Raw genomic sequence first — 25488 nt, forward strand, 5'->3', positions numbered from 1 at the left:
ATCCTTTTCCTGATTTTGCAGCAATAGCAGGTCTAACTGAGGTTCCCAAGCCCATTCCTTGGCGTTATTGTAGTTCAGTTATTTTTTAAAGGCTTATTCAGTAATTTAAAAATTATTATTTCTTTTCTCTTTTTAAAAATAGATTTTTATTTCCTCAAGGAATACATCCTGATTATGGTTTTCCTTCCTCTATTTTTCCCATTTCTTCTGATTTCTCCTCCTGCTCAGATCTACTTCCTCTTGACTCTCACTAGAGAGCAAACGTGCTCTGAGATGCAATAATAAATAAAATGAACTATAATAAGATAAAAACTAATACGTCAGAGTTGGAAAAGATAAACAGAAGGAAAACAGTCCAAGAGAAGTTATAAGAATAAGAGCTATTTGTTTGCATACTCAGGGGTCCCATAAACACACTGTGCCCTGACTGATTGTGCAGGTTTGTGCCTGGTTTTATCATATCTTGTGCTGAGTTCACCTGACATTCCTGAGAGACCAACTTTATTTTTTCTGGAGGGAGGTAGGAGTATGTCACCTCAGAATGGAGGGTAGGGAAGCTGTGTTTGGGATGTATTTTATGTGAGAAGAATAAATAAAAGTTAAAGCTAGGTGAAAGTATCTTTGTTTTAATTCCCTTCCTACCAGCCCAACCTCACCCATACACACCACATGCATGTTCTTCTTACCATGCCTGCATATGTTCTTGCTTGATTTCATTGGAGACAATGTCTTACTCTCTATCTTAAGGTGCCCAACAACTCACTCTATGACTCAGCCTACATTAAAGTCATAGAAAACTGTCTAGCGTTGGTCCCTGTAAGTAGTCATGTTACCAACATTCACTGTTGCCCACCGTCTTTTCTAGGAACTTTGGGAATTATTTTACTTCCATTGTGTATTTCTGAAGCCTTTACTCTTTGCTGTCTTCAGAACAGACGTCCCCTTTCCTTAAAAATATTAACTGTCATCTTTGTCAGGTTACACAGAAGTAACTTATAGCCTATCAATGGCTCAAAATACATTTGTTTTTTGATACCTCCCAAATGCCCTATGTCTGAACCACTGAGGGAAGCTAGCCAATCTGAGCCTCTTTTATGTTTTAGAATCTATTCTTCACAAAATGCCAACAATCACACTTCCTTTTAAATTTCATTGGCAATGTATTCTACTCTATTTGTATTATAATTATGAATAACTTTCTTGGAGTGCCTTGCCAGAGGAGTCTCCGGACACCCACAAGGACCCACACAGGATTCCCCACTGGATCCTAAGACTTCTGGTGAGTGGAACACAACTTCTGCCAGGAGGAAGGTTTGAACACCAGATATCTGGGCACCTTCCCTGCAAGAATAGAGCTTGCCTGTGGAGAATACTCTGACCACTGAAACTAAGGAGAGAGCCAGCCTACCAGGTCTGCTGATAGAGGCTAACAGAGTCACCTGAGGAACAAGCTCTAACCAGAGACAACTATAACAGCTAGCTTCAGAGATTACCAGATGGCGAAAGGCAAAGGTAAGAAGCCTGCTAACAGAAATCAAGACCACTCACCATCATCAGAACTCAGCACTCCCAACCCACCTAGTCCTGGGCACGCCAAGACAACAGAAAATCTAGACCCAGATTTAAAAGCATATCTCATGATGATGGTAGAGGACATCAAGAAGGACTTTCATAACTCACTTAAAGAAATACAGGAGAGCACTGCTAAAGAGTTACAGGTCCTTAAAGAAAAACAGGAAAACACAACCAAACAGATAGAAGTCCTTAAAGAAAAACAGGAAAACACATCCAAACAGGTGATGGAAATGAACAAAACCATACTAGACCTAAAAAGGAAATAGACACAATAAAGAAAATCCAAAGTGAGGCAACACTGGAGATAGAAACCCTAGGAAAGAAATCTGGAACCATAGATGCGAGCATCAGCAACAGAATAGAAGAGATGGAAGAGAGAATCTCAGGTGCAGATGATTCCATAGAGAACATTGGCACAACAATCAAAGAAAATACAAAATGCAAAAGGATCCTAACTCAAAACATCCAGGAAATACAGGACACAATGAGAAGACCAAACCTAGGGATAATAGGAATTGATGAGAATGAAGATTTTCAACTTAAAGGGCCAGCAAATATCTTCAATAAAATAATAGAAGAAAACTTCCCAATCCTAAAGAAAGAGATGCCCATGATCTACAAGAAGCCTACAGAACTCCAAATAGACTAGACCAGAAATGAAATTCCTCACGACACATAATAATCAGAACAACAAATGCACTAAATAAAGATAGAATATTAAAAGCAGTAAGGGAGAAAGGTCAAGTAACATATAAAGGCAGGCCTATCAGAATTACACCCGACTTTTCACCAGAGACTATGAAAGCCAGAAGAGCCTGGACAGATGTTATACAGACACTAAGAGAACACAAATGGCAGCCCAGGCTACTCTACCCAGCCAAAATCTCAATTACCATAGATGGAGAAACCAAAGTATTCCACGACAAAACCAAATTCACACATTATCTTTCCACGAATCCAGCCCTTCAAAGGATAATAACAGAAAAAAACAATACAAGGACAGAAATCACACCTTAGAAAAAGCAAGAAAGTAATCCCTCTCCGAAACCTAAAAGAAGACTGCCACAAGAACAGAATGCCAACTCTAACAACAAAAATTAAAAAAAGCAACAATTACTTTTCCTTAATATCTCTTAATATCAATGGACTCAATTCCCCAATAAAAAGACATAGACTAACAGACTGGCTACACAAACAAGACCCAACATTCTGCTGCTTACAGGAAACCCATCTCAGGGAAAAAGACAGACACTACCTCAGAGTGAAAGGCTAGAAAACAATTTTCCAAGCAAATGGTCTGAAGAAACAAGCTGGAGTAGCCATTCTGATATCGAATAAAATTGACTTCCAACCCAAAGTTATCAAAAAAGACAAGGAGGGACACTTCATACTCATCAAAGGTAAAATCCTCCAAGAGGAACTCTCAATTCTGAATATCTATACCCCAAATGCAAGGGCAGCCACATTCATTAAAGAAACTTTAGTAAAGCTCAAAGCACACATTACACCTCACACAATAATATTGGGAGACTTCAACACACCACTTTCATCAATGGACAGATCCTGGAAACAGAAACTAAACAGGGACACAGTGAAACTAACAGAAGTTATGAAACAAATGGACTTAACAGTTATCTACAGAACATTTTATCCTAAAACAAAAGCATATACCTTCTTCTCAGCACCTCACGGGACTTTCTCCAAAATTGACCATATAAGTGGTCACAAAACAGTCCTCAACAGATACTAAAATATTGAAATTGTCCCATGCATCCTATCAGACCACCATGGACTAAGGCTGATCTTCAATAACAACATAAATAATGAAAGCCAACATTCACCTGGAAACTGAATAACACTCTTCTCAATGATACCTTGGTCAAGGATAGAATAAAAAAAGAAATTAAAGACTTTTTCAGTTTATTGAAAATGGAGCCACAACATACCCAAACCTATGAGACACAATGAAAGCACTTCTAAGAGGGAAACTCATAGCTCTGAGTGCCTCCAAAAAGAAACTAGAGAGAGCACACACTAGCAGCTTGATAACACATCTAAAAGCGCTAGAAAAGGAAGAAAATTCACCCAAGAGGAGTAGACAGTAGGAAATAATCAAACTCGGGGTGAAATCAACCAAATGGAAACAAGAAGAACTATTCAAAGAATTAACCAAACTAGGAGTTGGTTCTTTGAGAAAATCAACAAGATAGATAAACCCTTAGCTAGACTCACTAGAGGGCACAGGGACAACATTCCAATTAACAAAATCAGAAATGAAAAGGGAGACATACCAACAGATCCTGAAGAAATCCAAAACAACATCAGATCCTTCTACAAAAAACTATACTCAACAAAATTGAAAACCTGGACGAAATGGACAAATTTCTGGACAGATACCAGGTACCAAAGTTAAATCAGGATCAAGTTAACAAGCTAAACAGTCCCTTATCCCCTAAAGAAATAGAAGCAGTCATTAATAGTCTCCCAGCCAAAAAAAGCCCAGGACTAGATGGGATTAGTGCAGAGTTCTACCAGACCTTCAAAGAAGATCTAATTCCGGTTCTGCACAAATTATTCCACAAAATAGAAGTAGAAGAAACTCTACCCAACTCATTCTATGAAGCCACTATTACTCTGATACCTAAACCACAGAAAGATCCAACTTAGATAGAGAACTTCAGACCAATTTCCCTTATGAATATTGATGCAAAAATACTCAATAAAATTCTCGCTAACTGAATCCAAGAACACATTAAAGCAATCATCCATCCTGACCAAGTAGGTTTTATTCCAGGGATGCAGGGATGGTTTAATATACAGAAATCCATCAATGTAATCCATTATATAAACAAACTCAAAGACAAAAACCACATGATCATCTCGTTAGATGTGGAAAAAGCATTCGACAAGATCCAACACCCATTCATGATAAAAGTTTTGGAAAGATCAGGAATTCAAGGCCCATACCTAAACATGATATAAGCAATCTACAGCAAACCAGTAGCCAACATCAAAATAAATGGTGAGAAGTTTGAAGCAATCCCACTAAAATCAGGGACTAGACAAGGCTGTCCACTCTCCCTATACCTATTCAACATTGTACTAGAAGTCCTAGCCAGAGCAATTCGAAAACAAAAGGAGATCAAGGGGATACAAATTGGAAGAGATGAAGTCAAAATATCACTTTTTGCAGATGATATGATAGTATATATAAGTGACCCTGAAAATTCCACCAGAGAACTCCTAAACCTGATAAACAGCTTTGGTGAAGTAGCTGGATATAAAATAAACTCAAACTACTCAACGGACTTTCTCTACACAAAGAATAAACAGGCTGAGAAAGAAATTAGGGAAAGAACACCAACAGATTGGGAAAGGATCTTTACCTATCCTAAATCAGATAGGGGACTAATATCCAATATATATAAGGAACTCAAGAAGGTGGACTCCAGAAAATCAAATAACCCCATTAAAAAATGGTGCTCAGAACGAACAAAGAATTCTCACCTGAGGAATACCGAATGGCAGAGAAGCACCTGAAAAAATATTCAACATCCTTAATCATCAGGGAAATGCAAATCAAAACAACCCTGAGATTCCACCTCACACCAGTCAGAATGGCAAAGATCAAAAATTCAGGTGACAGCAGATGCTGACGAGGATGTGGAGAAAGAGGAACACTCCTCCATTGTTGGTGGGATTGCAAGCTTGTACAACCCCTCTGGAAATCAGTCTGGCGGTTCCTTAGAAAATTGGACATAGTACTAATGGAGGATCCAGCAATACCTCTCCTGGGCAGATATCCAGAAGATGTCTCAACAGGTAAGATGGACACATGCTCCATTATGTTCATAGCAGCCTTATTTATAATAGCCAGAAGCTGGAAAGAACCCAGATGCCCCTCAACAGATGAATGGACACAGAAAATGTGGTACATTTTCACAACGGAGTACTACTCAGCTATTAAAAAGAATGAATTTATGAAATTCCTAGCCAAATGGATGGACCTGGAGGGCATCATCCTGAGTGAGGTAACACAATCGCAAAGAAACTCACACAATATGTACTCACTGATAAGTGGACATTAGCCCAAAACTTAGGATACCCTAGATATAAGATACAGTTTGCTAAACACATGAAACTCAAGAAGAATGAACACTGAAGTGTGGACACTTTGCCCCTCCTTAGAATTGGGAACAGAACACCCATGGAAGGAGTTACAAAGACAAAGTTTGGAGCTGTGACAAAAGGATGGACCATCTAGAGACTGCCATATCCAGGGATCCACCCCATAATCAGCTTCCAAACACTGACACCATTTCATACACTAGCAAGATTTTGCTGAAAGAACGCAGATATAGCTGTCTCTTGTGAGACTATGCCGGGGCCTGGCAAACACAGAAGTGGATGCTCACAGTCAGCTAGTCAATGGTTCACAGGGCTCCAAATGGAGGAGCTGGGGAAAGTACCCAAGGAGCTGAAGGGATCCCTAACCCTATGGGTGGAACAACATTATGAACTAACCAGTACCCCGGAGCTTTTGACTCTAGCTGCATATGTATCAAAAGATGGCCTAGTCGGCCATCACTGGAAAGGGAGGCCCATTGGACATGCAAACTTTATATGCCCCAGTACAGGGGAACGCCAGGGCCAAAACAAAAACTGGGAATGGGTGGGTAGGGAAGTGGGGGGGAGTGTATGGGGGACTTTTGGGATAGCATTGGAAATGTAATTGAGGAAAAGATGTAATAAAAAATATTTAAAAAATATAATAAAATAAATAACTTTCTTTTACTCTCATAAAGCCACACATTTGAAAGATAAATTGTATGTTTTCTCTTAGTTTAAATCACTTCCCTATATCTTAGGAACATGAAATCCTTTAAAATAATAAAACAAATAATATTTTCATACTCTGTCATGGAAATGATTCTTCTAAGAGTATGTCAGGAATATTAATTTTGATTATGTTTGTGAACACTGTGACAACTAGACTGAATCAATTATGTTCCAATTCTGTGAGATGATGTGGTTTTCTGTGCATGTGATTTGGGATGAGTAAATAAATCAGTTTTATTATTAAAGAAAATCCAATTTTGTCATTTATTTTGACATAATGAAAAATGAATTAGTTTTGGCTTTTTCATTATTTTTGATAATGTTATTATTTCTTTCATTTTCTTGTAGCACTAGATCCTGTGACCAAGGAACTTATGATTCAAACAGCAAAACCAACTTTTGGGCATCTGACAGAAGTAAGAAAAATGTTTATACTAAAATAAATATCATTAGTTACAGGAACTAAATGCTAATAATTATTTCTGATGCTCCAATATCTTGTTTCTTTCTCACTAAAGTGATTGTAATGCAACATATTCTTTAAGGAAACAGCTTGATAAGAAACTTAAAAGAAAATATTTGCAATGATTCATCCAATAATAAACACATAAAATGTCTTCATTTTTATAGCATGACTATTTAAGTTGCAAAATCTATTATGTACTACCTTATCAAAACTGCCTTACATTTAATATTTTTACATTTTAAAGAAGAATTATAAACTTAAACAGATACTTCAACGATGTAGTTAATTTTGGGGGGGATTTTAGTTTTAAATTACATGTTTTATGTGAATAACATATGAGTATAATACACACACATAGATATGTACCTATACACACACATATAGTATTTTAATCTATATAAAATTGTAACTTTAATGTGCTTGTAAAGGACATAGAGGCTTAGTGCATACCAGAATGTTAACTGTCTCACATGGTATACTGAAAAAAGGCAATAGTAGTCTAGAGAAATCTATGGGAAGTCCATCTGTATTACAAGCATTGATTCTTTTGAAAAGCAACTAGAACTCAAGTGGACTAAACATTCCTATGGCAAATGCACAGACCTGCTATATGCAAAATGTGGCAGATCTTATCTTATATAAATATAACATCAAGGAAAATTATTTTGATAGCTTAGCTCTATAAGATCTTTGAGGGCTAGCAATGCCTAAAATGATAATTTTTTTTAATGTTGACTTGCTTATACTATGGTGCTAAGTGACAGTCTCTTATCTCCGAAATTTTAGTGAAATCCATATGACACTACCTGATGCTTTCAATGTTCCATTATCATTGGAGTTAGACACATGCTAAGATATTTCAAGATGAAACTTTGATGAGAATAGAAGTTTCACTCCTTACTTTAAGAAAATGAAATATTTATTATATTTTGCAAATTTCTCTCGGGTTTGAAAACTGAGATGAAACATTCAGTTGGTTTTGGGTTAAGTCAAATGATGTGATAAAATGAAAGTATTTCATCACAATAATAAGCCATAAGGCTAGCTGGAATATTACCTTAAAGGAGTGGCATTGTGAGATGAGAATTTGCAAGCATTGATGAATACTGTTAGTACCAATAGCAAATGCACATTTCTAGAATATAATTCTCTTTCTGCTGATATAAGTATAACTTTGACTTAGTGGAAAGAAGCAGGTCTAGAAGAGAGGAAAGATGCTATTCTTTACAGCTGTGACATCGGCCCAGTATAGGAAACAATATTTCACAGCGATGTGTGGAAGGGTCTCCTTATATAGGAGCAGAGTTTCACTTTTGAGTCAGTATTAACCTGAGCAACATAGTAAATCTTAGGAAAAAACAACCACAACAATATGTCTATATAATAATGTATAATAATGTGTCATATAAGAATACATTTTTGTATCTGTAAGTATTATATGAACGGAAGAAAAGGCATCCTTGTTTACTGTAGAAAATGTATAATTGTTCCCAGGTTGATGAGGACAGGAAGGACTTGAAATGACTGAGTATCTATCTGGGGAAGCAGTCTGGATTATGCTTCCCATCTTTGCAAGCAAAATGGGGTTTCTGATTTATTGGGGGGACAGACATTTGAAAGATAATTAAAGACAATAATGTAGATCAAGGAGAAAATTTTAGGTTGGAAATTTTTACAGAGAGGGATTTGGAAGTAGAAGACTCTAAAATATTTCATGTGTTTTTAGGGTCAGGTTGGCAATAAGTCCCTTTTCTCTCAAATTTTTTATTGCTCATTAATTATTGTTATGTGGATAGATTATTTTTGAATGCTGAGGAAAAAACCATGCCAAGTCCATCTTCCAATTTGGTGAAGACAAGCCTAGATTCTACACACTAAGCCATCCACATCTGTGCTTAACACAGACAAATAAAACAGAACCGGTTACTATGGCAGTGTGTTAATAATCATGCACTCATGCTTCAACTGTCTTTGTCCCTATGCTCTTTTACGACACTTACCCAGCTGCTTACGTTCTCCATGCCGTTAGGTATCTTTTCTGGTACTTTGCAAAAGCTAGTATCATTTTGTTGATTCTATTCTCACAATCAAAATGTAGTGAACAAATTATGTCTTGAATTGGAATTTAATTATTAGTATTAATTAGCTTGTTGCTATCCACAAAATAATCTATTGTGATAGATTTTTTATTTAAAAATATTATTTAAAATTTCAATTTTTTTTTTTTTTTTTTTGGTTTTTTGAGACAGGGTTTCTCTGTATAGACCTGGCTGTCCTGGAACTCAGTCTGGTAAACCAGGCTGGCCCTGAACTAAGAAATCCGCCTGCCTCTGCCTCCCAAGTGCTGGGATGAAAGACATGCTCCACCACTGCCTGGACCTAAAATTTCAAATTTTTATTGAAAATATATTAACAACACTCTTCCTACCATTTCTTCACCTACAATCCCTCCTATGCTGCCTCTGATATCAATTTCATTTCCCATATATACTTACTCTGAAGTTGATAGTCTCTTTTTCCTTGCTTGGTTTTGCTTCATTCATATTTATATATGTATAAGTATATAAATACAGCTCTCTGAGTATGCTTAGTATTGCCGTGAATTCATGGTTTCAGGCTGACCACTTTGTATTGCATAATCAACAGGAGACTCATGCCTTGGACATACTAATTCTCTCTTTCAATAGTTATTAGTTACCTATAATTCTTTGTCCTAACTTGGACCCACTTTAGGCTTTGCTTTTCAATAGTTTTATTTTGATTTGCATGAACATACATTTTGGTTTTATTTATTTGTTTTTACTCTTCCAGTTTTATGCTTCTAAATCTATGAGTTGGTAAGCTTCGTGTAGTTTTTAGAGACTTTTACCTTGTGTAAAGATTTTTGATGAAAATGAAGGCAAAACACACCCAAACATATGGGATACAATGATAGTAAAAGTAAGTCCTAAAAGTACTAAAGGAAAATTTAGAGCAATAAGTGTCTTCACAAATAAACTGGAGAGATCTTATACTAGTAACTTAACAGTACACCTGAAAGCTCTATAGGAAAAAGAAGCTAATACATCCAAGCAAAATGAATGATAGGAAATATTCAAAGTCAGGGCTGAAATAAACCAAGTAGAAATAAAGGGAACAATACAACAACTCAACAAAACCAAAAGATGGTTCTTTGAGAAAATCAACAAGATAGAAAAATCCTTAGCCAAACTAACTAAAGGCTTAGAGACATTATCCACATTTAGAAAGTCAGAAATGAAAAGAGTGACATAAAAACAGAAACTGAAGAAATTTTTCAAAAATTAAAAAAATATCGTCTTATTCAAAAGACTATACTAGACAAAACTGCAAAATCTAAATGAAATGGATTGCATTGCAGGTAGATAACATGTACTAAAGTAAAAAATCAATGTGAAGTAACTACGTAAACAGTCTCATAATTCGTAATGAAATAGAAGCAGTCATTAAAAAACTCCCAACCAAAAACCAAAAGCAAAACCCAAACCCAAACCCAAACCAAAACCAAAACCCCCAAACCCCTAAAAACCAAAAAAAAAACACCAAAACCCCCAAAAACCCCCAAAACCAAAAAACCCCAAAACCAAAAAAACCTAAAAAAACAAAAAAACCCCAAGACCCCCAAAAAACCCAAAACCCCAAAAGACCCAAAACCCAAAAAAAACCAAAACCGTCCAAAAAACCCAACACCCCCAAAAACCCAAACCCCCCAAACCAAAAAACTTCAAAAAAACCCAAAACAAAAAAAGCCCCCAAAAACAAAAAAACAAAAACAAAATACAAAAAAAACCCCTAAAATTCCCCCCAAAACCCAAAAACCCCCAAAAAACAAAAAAAAAGAAAAAACCAAAATCCCCCCCAACAAAAACAAAAACAAACCAAAAAATCCCCCCAAAACACAACCCCCACAAAAAACCCGAAACAAGCAAACAAACAAAACACAAAAAACCCAACCCCCTCAAAGAAAACCTCTCCCAAACCAACCTCCCTAAAAAACTAAAAAAAAAACCAAAAAAAGCCAAAAAAAACCCAAAAAACAAAAAACAAACAAAAAACCCAACACCCCCAAGAAAACAAAAATCCCCAAAAACCCAGCCCCCCAAGACCCCCAAAACCAAAATAAAACAAAAACCAAAAAACCCAACCCCCTGAAAAACCGAAAAAAAAAACCAAAAAAATAAAACAAAAAAAAACCCAAAACCAACCCCCCAAAAAAACTAAAAAAAACAAAAACAACCCCCCAAAACCCCAAAAACACCCCCAAACAAAATACCCCCAAATCCAAAACTCCCCCCAAATAAAAAAAACAAACCCAAAAATACCAAAAGAACCCCAAAAAACTATCCCCCCAAATCTTCCCAAAACCCCCCAAAACACAAAAAACCACAAAACCCAACCCCCAATAAAACCTAAAAAAACAAAAACAAAAACAAAAAAACACAAAACAAACAAACAAACAAAAACAAACAAACAAACAAAAAACCCAGACCCAAAAAATAACCTACCCCCCAAAATACAAAATAAACAAAAACAAAAACAAAACAAAACAAAACAAAAAACCACACACACACACAAAAAACCCATAAAAACTAAAACCAAAGCCAAAACCAAACCAACCAACAACCAACAATAACAAAAGAGCCCAGGGCCAGATGGTTTTAGTGCAGAATACTACCAGACTTTCAAAGAAGAGCTAACAGGAATATTCCTCAAACTATTCCACAAAGTAGAAGCAGAAGTATCACTACCTAATGCATTTTATAAAGCTACAGTTATTCTGATACCTAATCAGCACAAAGACTCAACAAAGAAAGAACTTCAGAACATTGACACAAAAATGCATATTTATTTATTATTTATTGTGTATAAAGTCCTGGCAAACTGAATCCAAGAACACATCAACAACATCATTCATCATGATCAAGTAGGCTTTACTGCAATTGTAATAAATAAACAAACTAAAATGGAGGAATCACATGATCATTTCGTTAGATGCTGAAAAAGTCTATGACAAAATGTCAACACTCCTTCACGTTAAAAGTCTCAAGTGGAAGAAATAGGATGATCTCTGTGAAACTGAGGGGATCCTGTTTTATGTAATAAGCTACAGGATAGCCACAACTACATAGAAAGATCCTGTCTCAAAACCAACAGATCAAGCAAAGGAACAAACAGATTATTAATGTTGCAGTCTCTTTTTCTAGTCACTGAATTGGGACAGGCTTCATCATAAAAAAAATCATATCACCTTTTATACAATAGTAAAACCAATGAGTTTTGTCCCAATTTGGAACATTCTAGACTTTCACCATTATGCTTTAATAACCCTATATTCAGATTTTTAAAAAAATATTTGCTTTTCTGACTCATTTCATATTTGTTAAGTAGTTCATTCTTTTTTTAAAAATATTTATTAGATATTTTCTTTATTTACATTTTAAATGTTAGCCCCTTTCCTAGTTTCCCCTCTGAAAATCCCCTATTATTTCCCCCTTCTCCCTGCTAACCATCCCATCCACTACCACTTTCTGGCCCTGGCATTCCTCTACACTGGGGCATATGATCTTCACAGGTCGAAGGGCCTCTCCTCCCATTGATGACCAACTAGACCATCCTCTGCTACACATGCAGCTAGAGCCATGAGTCCCACCATGTGTTTTCTTTGGTTGGTGTTTAGTCCCAGGGAGCTCTAGGGTTACTGGTTGGTTCATATTGTTGTTCCTCCTACGGGGCTGCAAACCCCTTAAGCTCTTTGGGTACTTTCTCTAGTACCTTCATTGGGGACCATGTGCTCTGTCCAATGGATGGCTGTGAGCATCCACTTCTGTAGTTGTCAGGCACTGGCAGAGCTTCTCAGGACACAGCTATATCAGGGTCCTGTCAGTAAGCTCTTATTGGCATCCACAATAGTGACTGGTTTTGGTGGTTGTTTATGGGATGAATCCCCAGTTGGGGCAGTCTCTGGATGGCCATTACTTCAGTCTCTGCTTCACACTTTGTCTCTGTAACTCCTTCCATGGGTATTTTGTTCCCCCTTTTAAGGACTGAAGTATCCACACTTTAGGAACTTCTTGAGTTTCATGTGTTTTGCAAATTGTATCATGTGTATTTCAGGCTTCTGGGCTAATATCCACTATCAGTGAGAATATATCACATGTGTTCTTTTGTGATTGGGTTATCTCACTCAGGGTGATATTCTCCAGATTCATCCATTTGTCTAAGAATTTCCCGAATTCGTTGTTTTTAATAGCTGTTTAGTACTCCATTGTGAAAATGTATCACATTTTCTGTATTTGTTCCTCTGTTGAGGACATCTGGGTTCTTTCTAGCATCTGGCTATTATAAATAAGGCTGCTATGAACATAGTGGAGCATGGGTCCCTGTTACATGTTGGAGCAACTTCTGGATTTATTCCCAGGAGTAGTATTGCTGTATCCTCTGATAGTACTATGTCAGTTTTTCAGAGGAACCGCCAAACTGATTTCCAGAGTGGTTATACCAGCTTGCAATCCCACCAGCAATGGAAGAGTGTTTCTTTTTCTTCACATCCTAGCAAGCATCTGCTGTCACCTGAGCTTTTGATCTTAGCCATTCTGACTGGTGTGAGGTGGAATCTCAGAGTTGTTTTGATTTGCATTTTCCTGAAGACAAAGGAGAACTCCTAAACCTGATTAACAAATTCTGTGAAGTAACTGGATATAAAATTAACTCAAACAAATCAGTGGCCTTACTCTACACAAAGGATAAACAGGCTGGGAAAGATATTAAGGAGACAACACCCTTCACAATAGTCATATATAATATAAACTACTTTGGTGAGACTCTAACTAAGCAAGTGAAAGATCTGTATGATAAGAACTTCAAGTCTCTGAAGAAAGAAATCGAAGATCTCACAAGATGGAAAGATCTCCCATGCTCATGGATTGGCAGGATTAATATAATAAAAATGGCTATCTTGCAGAAACCAATCTACAGACTCAATGCAATCGCCATCAAAACTCCAACTCAATTCTTCACAGAGTTAGAAGGGGAAATTTGCAAATTCATCTGGAATAACAAAAAACCTAGATAGCAAAAATTATTCTCAACTGTAAAAGAACCTCTGGTGGAATCACCATTCTTGACCTTAAGCTATACTACAGAGTAATTCTGTTAAATACTACATGGTACTGGTACAGTGACTAACAGGTAAGTCAATGGAATAGAATTGAAGACCCACAAATGAACCCACACACCTATGGTTACTTGATCTTTGATAAAGGAGCTAAAACTATCCAGTGAAAAAAAGACAGCATTTTCAACAAATGGCACTGGCTCAACTGGAGGTTAGCCTGTAGAACAATGCCAATTGATCCATTCTTATCTCCTTGTACAAGGCTGAAGTCTAAGTAGATCAAGGACCTCCACATAGAACCAGAGACACTGAAACATATAGAAAAGAAAGTGGTGAAGAGCCTGGAACATATGGGCACAGGGGAAATTTTCCTGAACAGAATACCAATGGCTTTTACAGTAAGATCAAGAATTAACAAATGCTACCTCCTAAAATTGCAAAGCTTCTGTAATGCAAAGGACACGGATCACCAATGGGAGGAAAGGCTCTTTGTCCTGTGAAGATTCTATGTCCCCATATATGAGAATGCCAGGGCCAGGGAGTGGGAGTGGATGGGTTGGTGAGTGGGGGGACAGCAAAGGGTTTTCTCCACAGGGGAAACTAGGAAAGAGGTAACATTTGAAATGTAAATATAGAAAATATCTAATAAAAAAAAGAGAGAGAAAGAAAAAGAAGACAAAAAGGCAACCAACAGATTTTGAGACGATCTTATTGAATCCTAAATCTGATAGAGGGCTAATATCCAATATATACAAAAAGCTCAAGAAGTTAGACTCTAGAGAACCAAATAACCCTATTAAAATGGGGTACAGAGCTAAACAGAATTCTCAGCTGAGCAATACAGAGTGGCTGAGAAGCCCCTAAAGCACCTCATTCTTTCCAAATGCATCACTGTTCTCTCTGCTATGTGCTTGGCTTCTGAAGAAATAATCAGTATCTCAGAAAGGAAAGCTTGGGCTTTTCATTCATGTAGCCTTAAGCATAGGTTGAGATTATATTGTAACCATGACTTTACCTTCATTTACTATCACAGATGTGTAGTAAGATAGCGAGAGTCTCTTTCATTAACTACATGAGAGAACTGGGGAACCTATCCATTGAGTCTTTATGGCATCAATCTAACAAGTCTTTGATATCTGTAAGCTACTGAAACAGGTCTAGAATGCAATCCTACCCAAAATATGGTCATAAGCAATGGTGTTGTAGAGATGCATACATAACATAAATGTACCTGAGAGGCACATAGTAAGGTTAATTTCTGTACAACAAGGAAATTCAGATGTAGTTCTATGACACACACGTTTTTTCTTTTTTTTTTTCCTTTTATTGGATATTTTCTTTTTTTTACGTTTCAAATGCTATCCACTTTCAAGATCTGCCCTCTAGAAAATGCCTATCCCATCTCTCCCCTGCTTCTATGAGGGTGCTCCTCCACCCACCCACCCACTCCTGTCTCCCTGTCCTGGCATTCCCCTACACTGGGGCATCTAACTCCCTCAGGTCCAAGGGCTGCTTATCCCACTGGTGTCCAACAAGGCCATCCTCTGCTACATATGCAGCCAGAGCTTCTGCATTTCTCTGTGTGTACTCTTTGGTTGGTGGTCCTGTCACTGGGAGCTCTTGGGGATCTGGTGGGTTGACACTGTTGATCCCCCCAAGGGGCTGCAAAACCCTTCAGCTCCTTCTGTTCTTTCTCTAACTCCTCCATTGGGGACTCCATGCTCAGTCCAATAGTTGGCTGTGAGCATCTGCCCCTGTATTCGTCAGGCTCTGGAAGAGCCTCTCAGGAGACAAACTTTTGATACTTACAGGCACGTAGACACACACAAACAGAGAGAGAGAGAGAGGCAGAGAGGCAGACATACAGAGACACACAGAGACACACAGAGACATACACATACACACACACACACACACACACACACACAGAGAGAGAGAGAGAGAGAGAGAGAGAGAGAGAGAGAGAGAGAGAGAGAGTAAGAGAGTCACAACCAGAGTCTTCCTGCAACCCATTTAAAGCCCTTAGTTTATAGAACCGTTTCATTTTATTTTTGCTCTTGAACTGACAGCTCATTGAAAGACTCGACACAAAGCAAAGGACATCTGTTTGGAGAAGCTTTTCCTAATTGATATGTTAATTAAAAATGACTTCTGGCTCTTAGAATTTTGTTTATTTTTCATGATACATCTGCCCTGTGGCATTTCATAATGGGTGTTGTCACATAAATATAAAATATAAATAAACAAGGCAAAAGATTCATTACTGCTTCTGGACTTCAAGTAGTATGTAATGTATGACTAAATGCATTTGTTCACCTTATTTTGGCCAGAACATTCTGGATTTCCTCCAGGATAAAGAACAGCTCAGTGGGATTCATGCATCTGTCACATCTGGACAATCTCAAAAGAGCCTAGTCAGTGTCCCCGGAGGCCATGTGAAGGTTTTAGATTTCAAAAACTTTAACAGCCTGCTTATATTTATAGCCAAAACTACTAGCTTGTTACTCAACTTTCTACTTTTTAGTGCAAAATTCTAGTACAATCATTTTTTAAAGCATAAACAACAATGTAACTAGGACAAACTTATGCCATGTTAAAATCGTTCAGCATCCCCAGAGAATCCAGGCTAAAGAGACCCCTGGCTCTTCCTTTAGAATCAAGGCTTTAGACAGAGACAGTGTCTAACAGTGGAGATGAGACAGACTTGTCAAGGATTGCATTATAACAGTAGAAGAACATAAACCTTAAGCCACCCCAGTACCAGCTTAAAAATACTGGGAAGCTTTCCTCTATCTCATTTCTAAATGGAATCTATGGTTTGGAAAATGTTGAGAGTTTGTGTGCTCCAATCCTCTGTCATAGACCTTAAACTTCTAAAAGAATTGGATTATTGTATTTTGTAGATGTCAAGATAGCCAGTGATATATATAGCATTCATTAAAGGGATAATTTACATTTTTGATTTGACATGGTGATTATTATATAAACAGACAAATGTTTACTACAATTTTTTTCTGATCACACATTATTTGTGAGCATAATTGTGTACTAAGCTGAAAGTTAATACAATTTTGGACCACCAAAATATGAAAATTATATCTTCACACAGATGTATTATAATTCTAGTCATCAATGAAAGTAAATGTGAATTTTATAATCCACTGAATTTTCATGTAATAACAAAATACTTTAAATTGTAAAATAGCTCATATTAAAACCATGTGTGATAATTCATATTTTTAATTATAATAAATTAAGAAATGTGATGAAGGAATATTTTGGGTACTACAGTTGAGGAAAGATTATATTTTTATAAACACTAAATTAAAATATGTACAGTAACAACTTATTGGGTCTAAGTATTTAAATATTAGTCTTTACTGGGCCTTTATAGGGTTCAAGAGTAATGCTTGTCTTAAGTTCTTGGAATGAGGTAATTAAAATAAAAAGAAAATTTAATTTCTTTAGTATGTTTAACAATAGATTTTAGGATAAAATTGCATGATACTTGATGAATGGTGAGACATTAAAATTTGACTCTCTCTAAAGTATGACAATTTCTTTGATTCATCAGCAAGTGCAGGTAACAATAGTGTTTTATATTGAGTACTTTGTATGAAGTTCAAAACAATGGATCCCAAAACAGGATCATATTTCCTTTTTAAGGATAAAGAATAAGACCTAGAAGCTAAAACTGCTAATCCAAAGCCATGCTTTTGTACCACCCCTGTGAATTCTTTTATGGTGTACTATTGAGATGATCTATGTAAATAAGATCTGATTAGGACACCTAATATATATGTCAATTTTTCAGCATCTGATTTTTGGTTATAGGATAAAATCTATATATTCTAATATGACCTGAAAATAGAAAAGTCTTTATTCTGCGTCTTTTTCTCCCTACACAATTAAAACCCTTCTTACCCTCTGGATTTCTTGCAGTTGCCATTTTCCTTAACTTGGGTCTTTGTGCATTTGCTCTTGCCACATGCCCTCCCTGCTTTGAATAGCTTTTACTGTTGAACTTGAGGCATATAAGAATTCTTCATAGTCAACTCCGGTGTCATTTGAAGCAGCACTTGTTTTCTGACACTGGAAATCTAAGATCACTGTCTGCATTTCCTTCTGCATGTTATGATATACAATTTTGTTGGCATGTCTTGCTTGTCTGCTGTTGGAAACAGTGCTGCTACTAACATGAACTAGGTTTCACCTGGGAGGCAAACCAAAGCTGAAAAGAGAGGGGAACTAGGCGGACGAGAGAAAAATGGAGCCAAGAATGTTCTGATCAAGGCTCAAATGTTTAATAGTCTGCGCTATAAAGGGGGAAACCCATCCCCTGTCATGCCAAGTTTCTTGATGTTGAGATGCCAAGTTGTCAGCACAGCCTTTTAGCAGTAAGTTGCCAAATTCACAGGTTGCAGAAAATCTCAGAGAACTGGTTTGGCCTCACAGCAGGTGGTAGGCAGTGTCACATCAAAGGAAACTAGCTGAGTCAGAGGAGCTGCACCACAGGTGGCTCCACCTCAGTAGCATAAGGTCTGAACCAGCCTGCCTAGGCTGAAGGAGGTTATAGTCTGCCTCTATCCTAGCTGGATCACAAACTTTCTGAGAGCAAAATATCATATGCTAGTACATTAGCCTTATGTATGTTGTATAATAGAAAACAAACAAACAAACAAACAAGAAGAGCCCATTAAAGAACCAGATTTATGACATCTGTTTTAGATGACAGAGGCCTTCAACTAGGAGGACCTGTGATAGGTATACAGATGCAAATATAAACAGAAACATATACAGACATGAGTATGGATATGGGCATGCATAGAGACATGTAGCTATTGATGGTGGTTACATAGATAGATGTAACTAGTAGCTATTACTATTCACTATTCAGAGATCATTGCAGATGATTTGGTCTTTGCATCAATTTCATGATCATCTAGCCTAATCTTAATCATTTGCCTATATTATGTGTAAAAACTGGGCAATTGTAGATGACTTCGAATGTCTGATATAGGTTTTAGTTACACAACTTTATAGTTCATTATCAATTATAAGCCCTATATATTTATCTCTGCGTGTTAAAGAACTAAAGTTGAAGTAACTTATCTGATTAGTGATTCATTCATGCTCCAGTCCCTATGAACTTTTCAATCTATTTCCATCAACTGCAACTTACTCTGGATTAATGTTCAATTTCCCCAAATTCGCCAAAGCCATAATCTTATTTAATACCTCTGCCTGGATTTCTAATTTGCTTTTGTCCCAGTGAATTTCAATCATTTGAGCTTCTTCTTTAAAGCCGTTTCCAATGCTCAGAGCACTGTCCCTTCATGGAATGCATCTGCTATGGTGATTCAGCATTTGCATGTAATTTCAAAGTGTTCTTCAACTCTTTATGATTTCCCATTCTGTCAGCTACAATAAAATTTACCTAAATGCAGAAGCAATACCTTCCTCGTTGTCATACAGATTTCATTTCAGGCATTAGCATGATGTAAATATTAGTCAAACTTGTCTCAAATTTTAGAATGTACTTTTCACAGTAAGATTAGATTGATGTTGTGTTGGTAATTGTCAAAGAAAAATAAATTCTTAAGCCAAATGTCTAAGTTTAAGTAATGCATTTATATGTTGTGTAAAGTATCAGTGTAAAAGTTGTCATACTCTGATAATATGCCTTATTATAAGATCTAGCTTTTGTTTAACTTCCTATCTTGAAACATTAAAATCATAGTATTTCCCCAAATCTTTTTGTTGCCTTTCTGAGAAATTTGACAGGATAATTGTTCAAACTTCTGTTTTTGATATCAAACTTACAACTTGTGCACTGAACTTGCCAGTGTCTGGCAGTGGAAGTAGGGAGGTAACCTAAAGGGAGTGAGAAGTTGAACGTTTGAATTTAATTCTATTTACTTTTGATTTTGAAACCCACAAAATGGAATGCATTTTTGTTGCTAAGGAAAGACAATATATGTGAAAAGACAGATCAATGAGTATTTAGATAGCATTTGATTTTAATGAGTTTTCAAAATAGCTTTGATTTTATTATAAACCCTTTGTTTATATGATATCTTTCATACTCTTAACCAAGAATGCAGTAAGTTATTTTCAAAATCATGACTTAAATGTTTCATGGACAAACTATGCTGAAGATTGTGAAATAAAAATAAAGTATTTCTAGTCTGCTCGTATTTTTTACATAATATAAAATAAAATTTTCTATATTGAAAATACACATGTTGAGAAATTACAATAAACATTTTAAGTCATCTTGAAAACTGATTCAATATTATAGCAATGTCTTCAATTTCTATAGTCATTCAATAATTTTTTCCTATTGTAAATTACTGTTTCTAATGGCTAATATTTAGTTTTATGTTTAAAATTCTTTTTTTCCATTTCTTTTTCTTATTCAAAACAAACCTTTTTCTTACATAGATTTTTGAAAAATATTCTCATTTTTTAATGTTTTCATCTTCCAGTGTTTTCAGATACAAAGTTCAGTTCTAGTTTGTTCAAGTGCATATCTCATTCCACTTGATTCCCATTCATTGCCCAATTTGGCAGAGAAATAGTCTCACTCCAGTTTTCCCTTGCTTCTTTGTTTTTTTGTTGTTGTTGTTTCTTGGTCTCCCTGTTTCTTTCCTTGTTTCTTTCTTTCTATCTGTCTCTCATTTTTCTGTCTGTCTCTTTCTTCCTTTCTTTTTTCTTTTGTTTCTTTTTTCTAGTTTGTCATCACATCTTATTTTTCTTTCTTTTTGACATAATCTCAAAAATATATATTTCCAAATGTGGGTCTGTTGCAGATGAAATTAAATGATTCCTTTACTTTTTATTTTAAATAAATCCAAATTTTAGCCTTTTTGTGTGTCATCCTATACATACTCATTTACAATTTATTATTCTCCTACTATGTTTCAATCAATTTTCTGTGTACAGCACTAAATAAAATAAATCCCACGCCTATAGTTAAGCAAAGGTCCATAGGGACAAAACATAAGTAAATGTTTTTCATCATAACTTAGCATTGTAGGGATAGATACAACCAACCTAGGGAAAGAATGCTTGATAGCGAAGTGTCACTATAACAAATAGACAAAGAATCATGGCATATCTACTGCCATTGGAGCAAAGACTTGAAGGAACTGAACAGGAAATTTAGAGGAGGGTATTCTGGAGATAACTTATAGCCAAAGTCTCACATTCCAGTAAGTAGAACATGGTAAAGAATTTAAGGACTAGAAATAATACTAAAGTAGTGAGAGTTGAATTAACAAGGGCTAAATGGAAAGAGATGGATTTTAATAGTTATTAGTAGGAGATCACATTAGTCATAAAGACTCTAATGCTGCGTGGCCTCCTGCTGTGTATATATGAAATGGATATTGAAAATCTTTCAATCAGCTTTAACTTATTTAATATCCTCATACTTTCCATTTTGCTTTATTTCCACTTTGTAATCTATTGAATACATTGAAATAAAATCTAGTTTTAGTCTTATAAGCTAGCAAGATTGCTCAACAATAACAGCTCCATTAGCATAAAAGAGTGATAGGGGATTAGAAAGAGTGAAAGGTACACCCAGTAGGTGTAAGAAAAGCAAAGCAAAAGGATTTATAAAAACAGGGAAGTTTGAGAGTTAAACTTTCTTTTTGTTTTAATTAGATATTTTCTTCATTTACATTTCAAATGCTATCCCATCCTGAGAAAGTCCCCTATACCCTCCCCTCCACCCTGACTCCCAACCCACCCACTCCAGCTTCCTGGCCCTGGCATTCCCCTGTACTGGGTCATATGATCTTCACAAGGCCAAGGGCCTCTCCTCCCATTGGTGGCAGACTAGGCCATCCTCTGCTACATATGCAACTAGAGACACAGCTCTTAAAATACATTAATTTTATTTATTTTATATGTGAATATATCTGTATAAAATATATTCAGTGTTTCATTGCAAATGCAAGGGAAATGAAAACAATTATATTTTACTCCAGATATACTAGCACAACAGATTGATATGTAACTCTAATATGAAAAAATTCCTTTCAAGTTTCAAAAGGGTGTAGTATTTGGAAAATAAACTTTCCTCATGTTTTAAAGGTTAAAGTCTGTTTGTGTTTCACTATTTTGTCAAACAATGATTTTAGTGGTGTCCTGGTTTCTTCTCCACTTTTGTAATGATTAAGAATCTATAACATTTGTCATATTCTTTACTTAGAAAACACAGCCAATCCTATACTGGAAACAGCTATAAAAACAAGGAAGTATATTGTTCTAAAATTCAAGTGGAAATGAGTATGCTTTATGAGAAGAAAAGAAAGCCTGGGAAAGGAAAAGTAGATTTTGCCTGTAATTTCAAGACTTATTATAAAGCTATTATCACCATATACATAGGCAACAGTAAGCTTGCCTACATTGTAAACTAAATCTGAAAAAGTATATATGTAAAACTCAGCAAAGTTTATGTAATATTGCATTTAACTCAACGAGAAAAAAGCATTCTTGATAACTAAATATTTCTGCAAAAATAATAAACTTCTATCACTATCTTTACTATTCAGAAAAAAATATGAATGTAAATCAAGTAAGCATAATGGTGGTGGTTAGTATTCACCATCTAGAAGGGAGAGGGAGTCCCAATGAATTATTTTGATTAGGTTTTTTTTTTTTTGCCACTTATGGATTGTATGAATTGGCTTAGTTGGGGTAGAAAGATCGTGCTATATGTTAGCAGCATCATTTCACCAGACCAGGCCTCAGACTGAATAAAAAAAGGAAGGTAGAGGAACAGTACTATACATGTATTGATTCACTACTCTGTGCTCCTGGGGCAGAGGTAATGTGATTTATTCGCTGTTTCAACTTCTTGCCACCTTAAATTACCTGGAATATGGTTTGTATATCTAGTGAGACTTTGAAGGAGACAGTTATTTCTTCCTTTGTGAGTGTTTTTCAGCTGGAAATAGCTTTTAGGTCAGGGATGGTGGGTGGGGGTTGGGGGCTTCTATTTCTGCTCTTAGCACTGAACCTCCGTCTGGCTTAGACCTGTGCAGGCCCTGTCCTCACACTCACAGTCCTGTGAGTTCATATTTTTGTCAGTCTTGTTGTGTATAGATGGCCTTGTTTCCTTGCTCTCTCCCATCTTGGAGGAAGGGAAACAGTAATCAGAATATACTTTATGAAATCCAAACTATTTTTTAAAGAAAATTGTCCTGCGGTGATGAGCTATTCTGTAATTATAAGCCAAGTGAATACTTCTGTTGAGCTGTTTATGTTATGACTATTTCTCCTTCTCTGTTATTTTACTTTTAGGATTTGGAACGCTATAAACATAAAAGCATTTTATGTTTGCTCATATTTTATTTGCTTGTTTATTTTAAAGAAGTTCATATATAAGTATAGTTTTTAAAATGTTTTTCCTTCCCTCTCATCCCTATAACTTATCCTGTGTTCATTCTTCCTCAAATATAATCTTTTTTCTTTAGTATGCATATCCATACTCATATATATAAAATCACATACATATTTCCTTGAAATAATTTATTCTGATGATGAAGATAACTTTTTAAAATATAATCATTTAGTTACTTTGTTATTCTTATATTTTATTATTATTGTTGATGCTGTTGTCATAATTGCTGTTACAATGCTCAGAATTTAACCAGAGACTTTTGAATGATAAATAAGGGTTCTCACTGAGCTAAACTCCTGACCCATATTTGTTAATTTCTGTAAAAATACTATTAAAAAATGAGAACTTAGGGGATTAAAATTTGTGGTTATCATTACCCTCATTTTCTTGGAAGAAAGTAGTTTTGGCATGGTGAATGGTTACAGTGTGGGAGGATATCATTATCTAATACATGAATGAAATCCTACTCTGAGCAGACACTGCTGAGTGCAGACCCTGGGTGTGCAGCCAGTTCTTCTCACACAAGCCAGGGCATCTAGGATTTCCACTGCTGCATATGTTTAGTGTGTCACCTTGGACATCTGCTAATATTGAACATCTGTTTTGTGATTTCACTGGACTGCCAAAAAGTGAGTGGGGTCATTAGTTATTCCACAATGTGAAGTAAGGTGGAACACAATCCTTGTATGAGAAATAATGTCAGGAAAGCCATAGCCACCATAATTAATTCAAAGTTTGCTTCATGCTGAGAATTATTACTACAGGCATCATTTCAGAAGAGGTTGCCAAACATCTCCTATCCAAATAAAGACTAAATATTTCTGCACAACATTTTTTACCCAGAAATCTTTGAGATTCCTTTATTTTCTGTCCATCAAAGAAAAATATGTAGTGAATAAAATAAGGTAATTCTATATCTATTATTTAATTTAAAAATTATATTTAATATTGCTTATGTTCACTAATACTTATTAAAATGAGTCATATCTGTGAATTACCTATGTATTCAATTTTATTGACATTTACAAATAATTAGCTAATTATATTGGACAAATGAAAATATACTACCCAGTAGACTTGTGTTTCAGAGGATAAATTATGTATGGTATATTTTATAACTTACATTTGAATTATGTTAATTTTGAGTGACTCAAAGCTGTGTGACAGACTGTTTTGAATAGTTGAATGGAACAAGCTTTTCCTGTTTAAGAAATCTGTTTATATTCTCATATGTCTAATAAAGTCTTTTAAAAACATAACAGAAATAAAATCATTATAAAGCAAAATTCTGGTACTTATTTTATAACTTAAAAATATGCAAATCATGAACAAAACAGAGATTTTTAAATATATAAAATTGTGCAAACATCAAATCATCATATATGGATAGCCATATTTCCTTATTATCCTCATTGATTTCCTTTTAAGGTCATTACGGTCCAAGAGAAAAATTAACAGAAGAAATGGAATAATAATAGCATTATATACAATATACAAATCATCTTGGAAAATATATTATAATAGAAGGTATAAATAACATAATTGCCTTATAATTTATCAGGTTGTCACCTTATTAATGTTGAAAATGTTTGAAGGGACTGCCGGGTAGTTATATGGTTTGTGACTAGGCATCCCACTGTCACTTTTTCTTGTATTTTTGTCACTTGTGGCTTTTCTTTCTTTCTTTCTTTCTTTCTTTCTTTCTTTCTTTCTTTCTTTCTTTCTTTCTTTCTTTCTTTCTTTTTTCTGAGACAGGGTTTCTCTGTATAGCCCTGGCTGTCCTAGAACTCACTCTGTAGACCAGGCTGGCCTTGAACTCAGAAATCCACCTGCCTCTGCCTACCAAGTGCTGAGATTAAAGGTGTGCGCTACCACTGACCAGCCACTTGTGGTTTTTCTGCAATGACCTTTGTCTGTTGCAATATTTTTTTCTGATGATGGTCAAGATCTATACTTACCTGTGAGTATAGGAACATTTAGAATGTTAACTAATAATTCATTTCAGTGAAGTAACAGTTGTAGATTCTCCTCTGAAATCCATTCCCTCACTAGATCCAGGTG

At 35.7% G+C, this 25488-nt stretch overlaps 1 protein-coding gene across 1 annotated transcript in view; it reads left to right on the top strand.

The window, feature by feature from the left end:
- Positions 1-25488, top strand: part of Cnbd1 (cyclic nucleotide binding domain containing 1) — a 367012-nt gene that overhangs the window by 310878 nt on the left and 30646 nt on the right. The window contains exon 11 of the mRNA XM_085838485.1: positions 6763-6830. Within this exon, the coding sequence (XP_085694611.1) occupies positions 6763-6830 (68 nt within the window). The remainder of the gene's footprint in view (positions 1-6762; positions 6831-25488) is intronic.

This window comes from Mus caroli, unplaced genomic scaffold, assembly GCF_978045245.1.
Source record: "Mus caroli unplaced genomic scaffold, Mus_caroli_1 scaffold_6, whole genome shotgun sequence".
In the NCBI taxonomy this organism is placed as follows: Eukaryota; Metazoa; Chordata; class Mammalia; order Rodentia; family Muridae; genus Mus; species Mus caroli.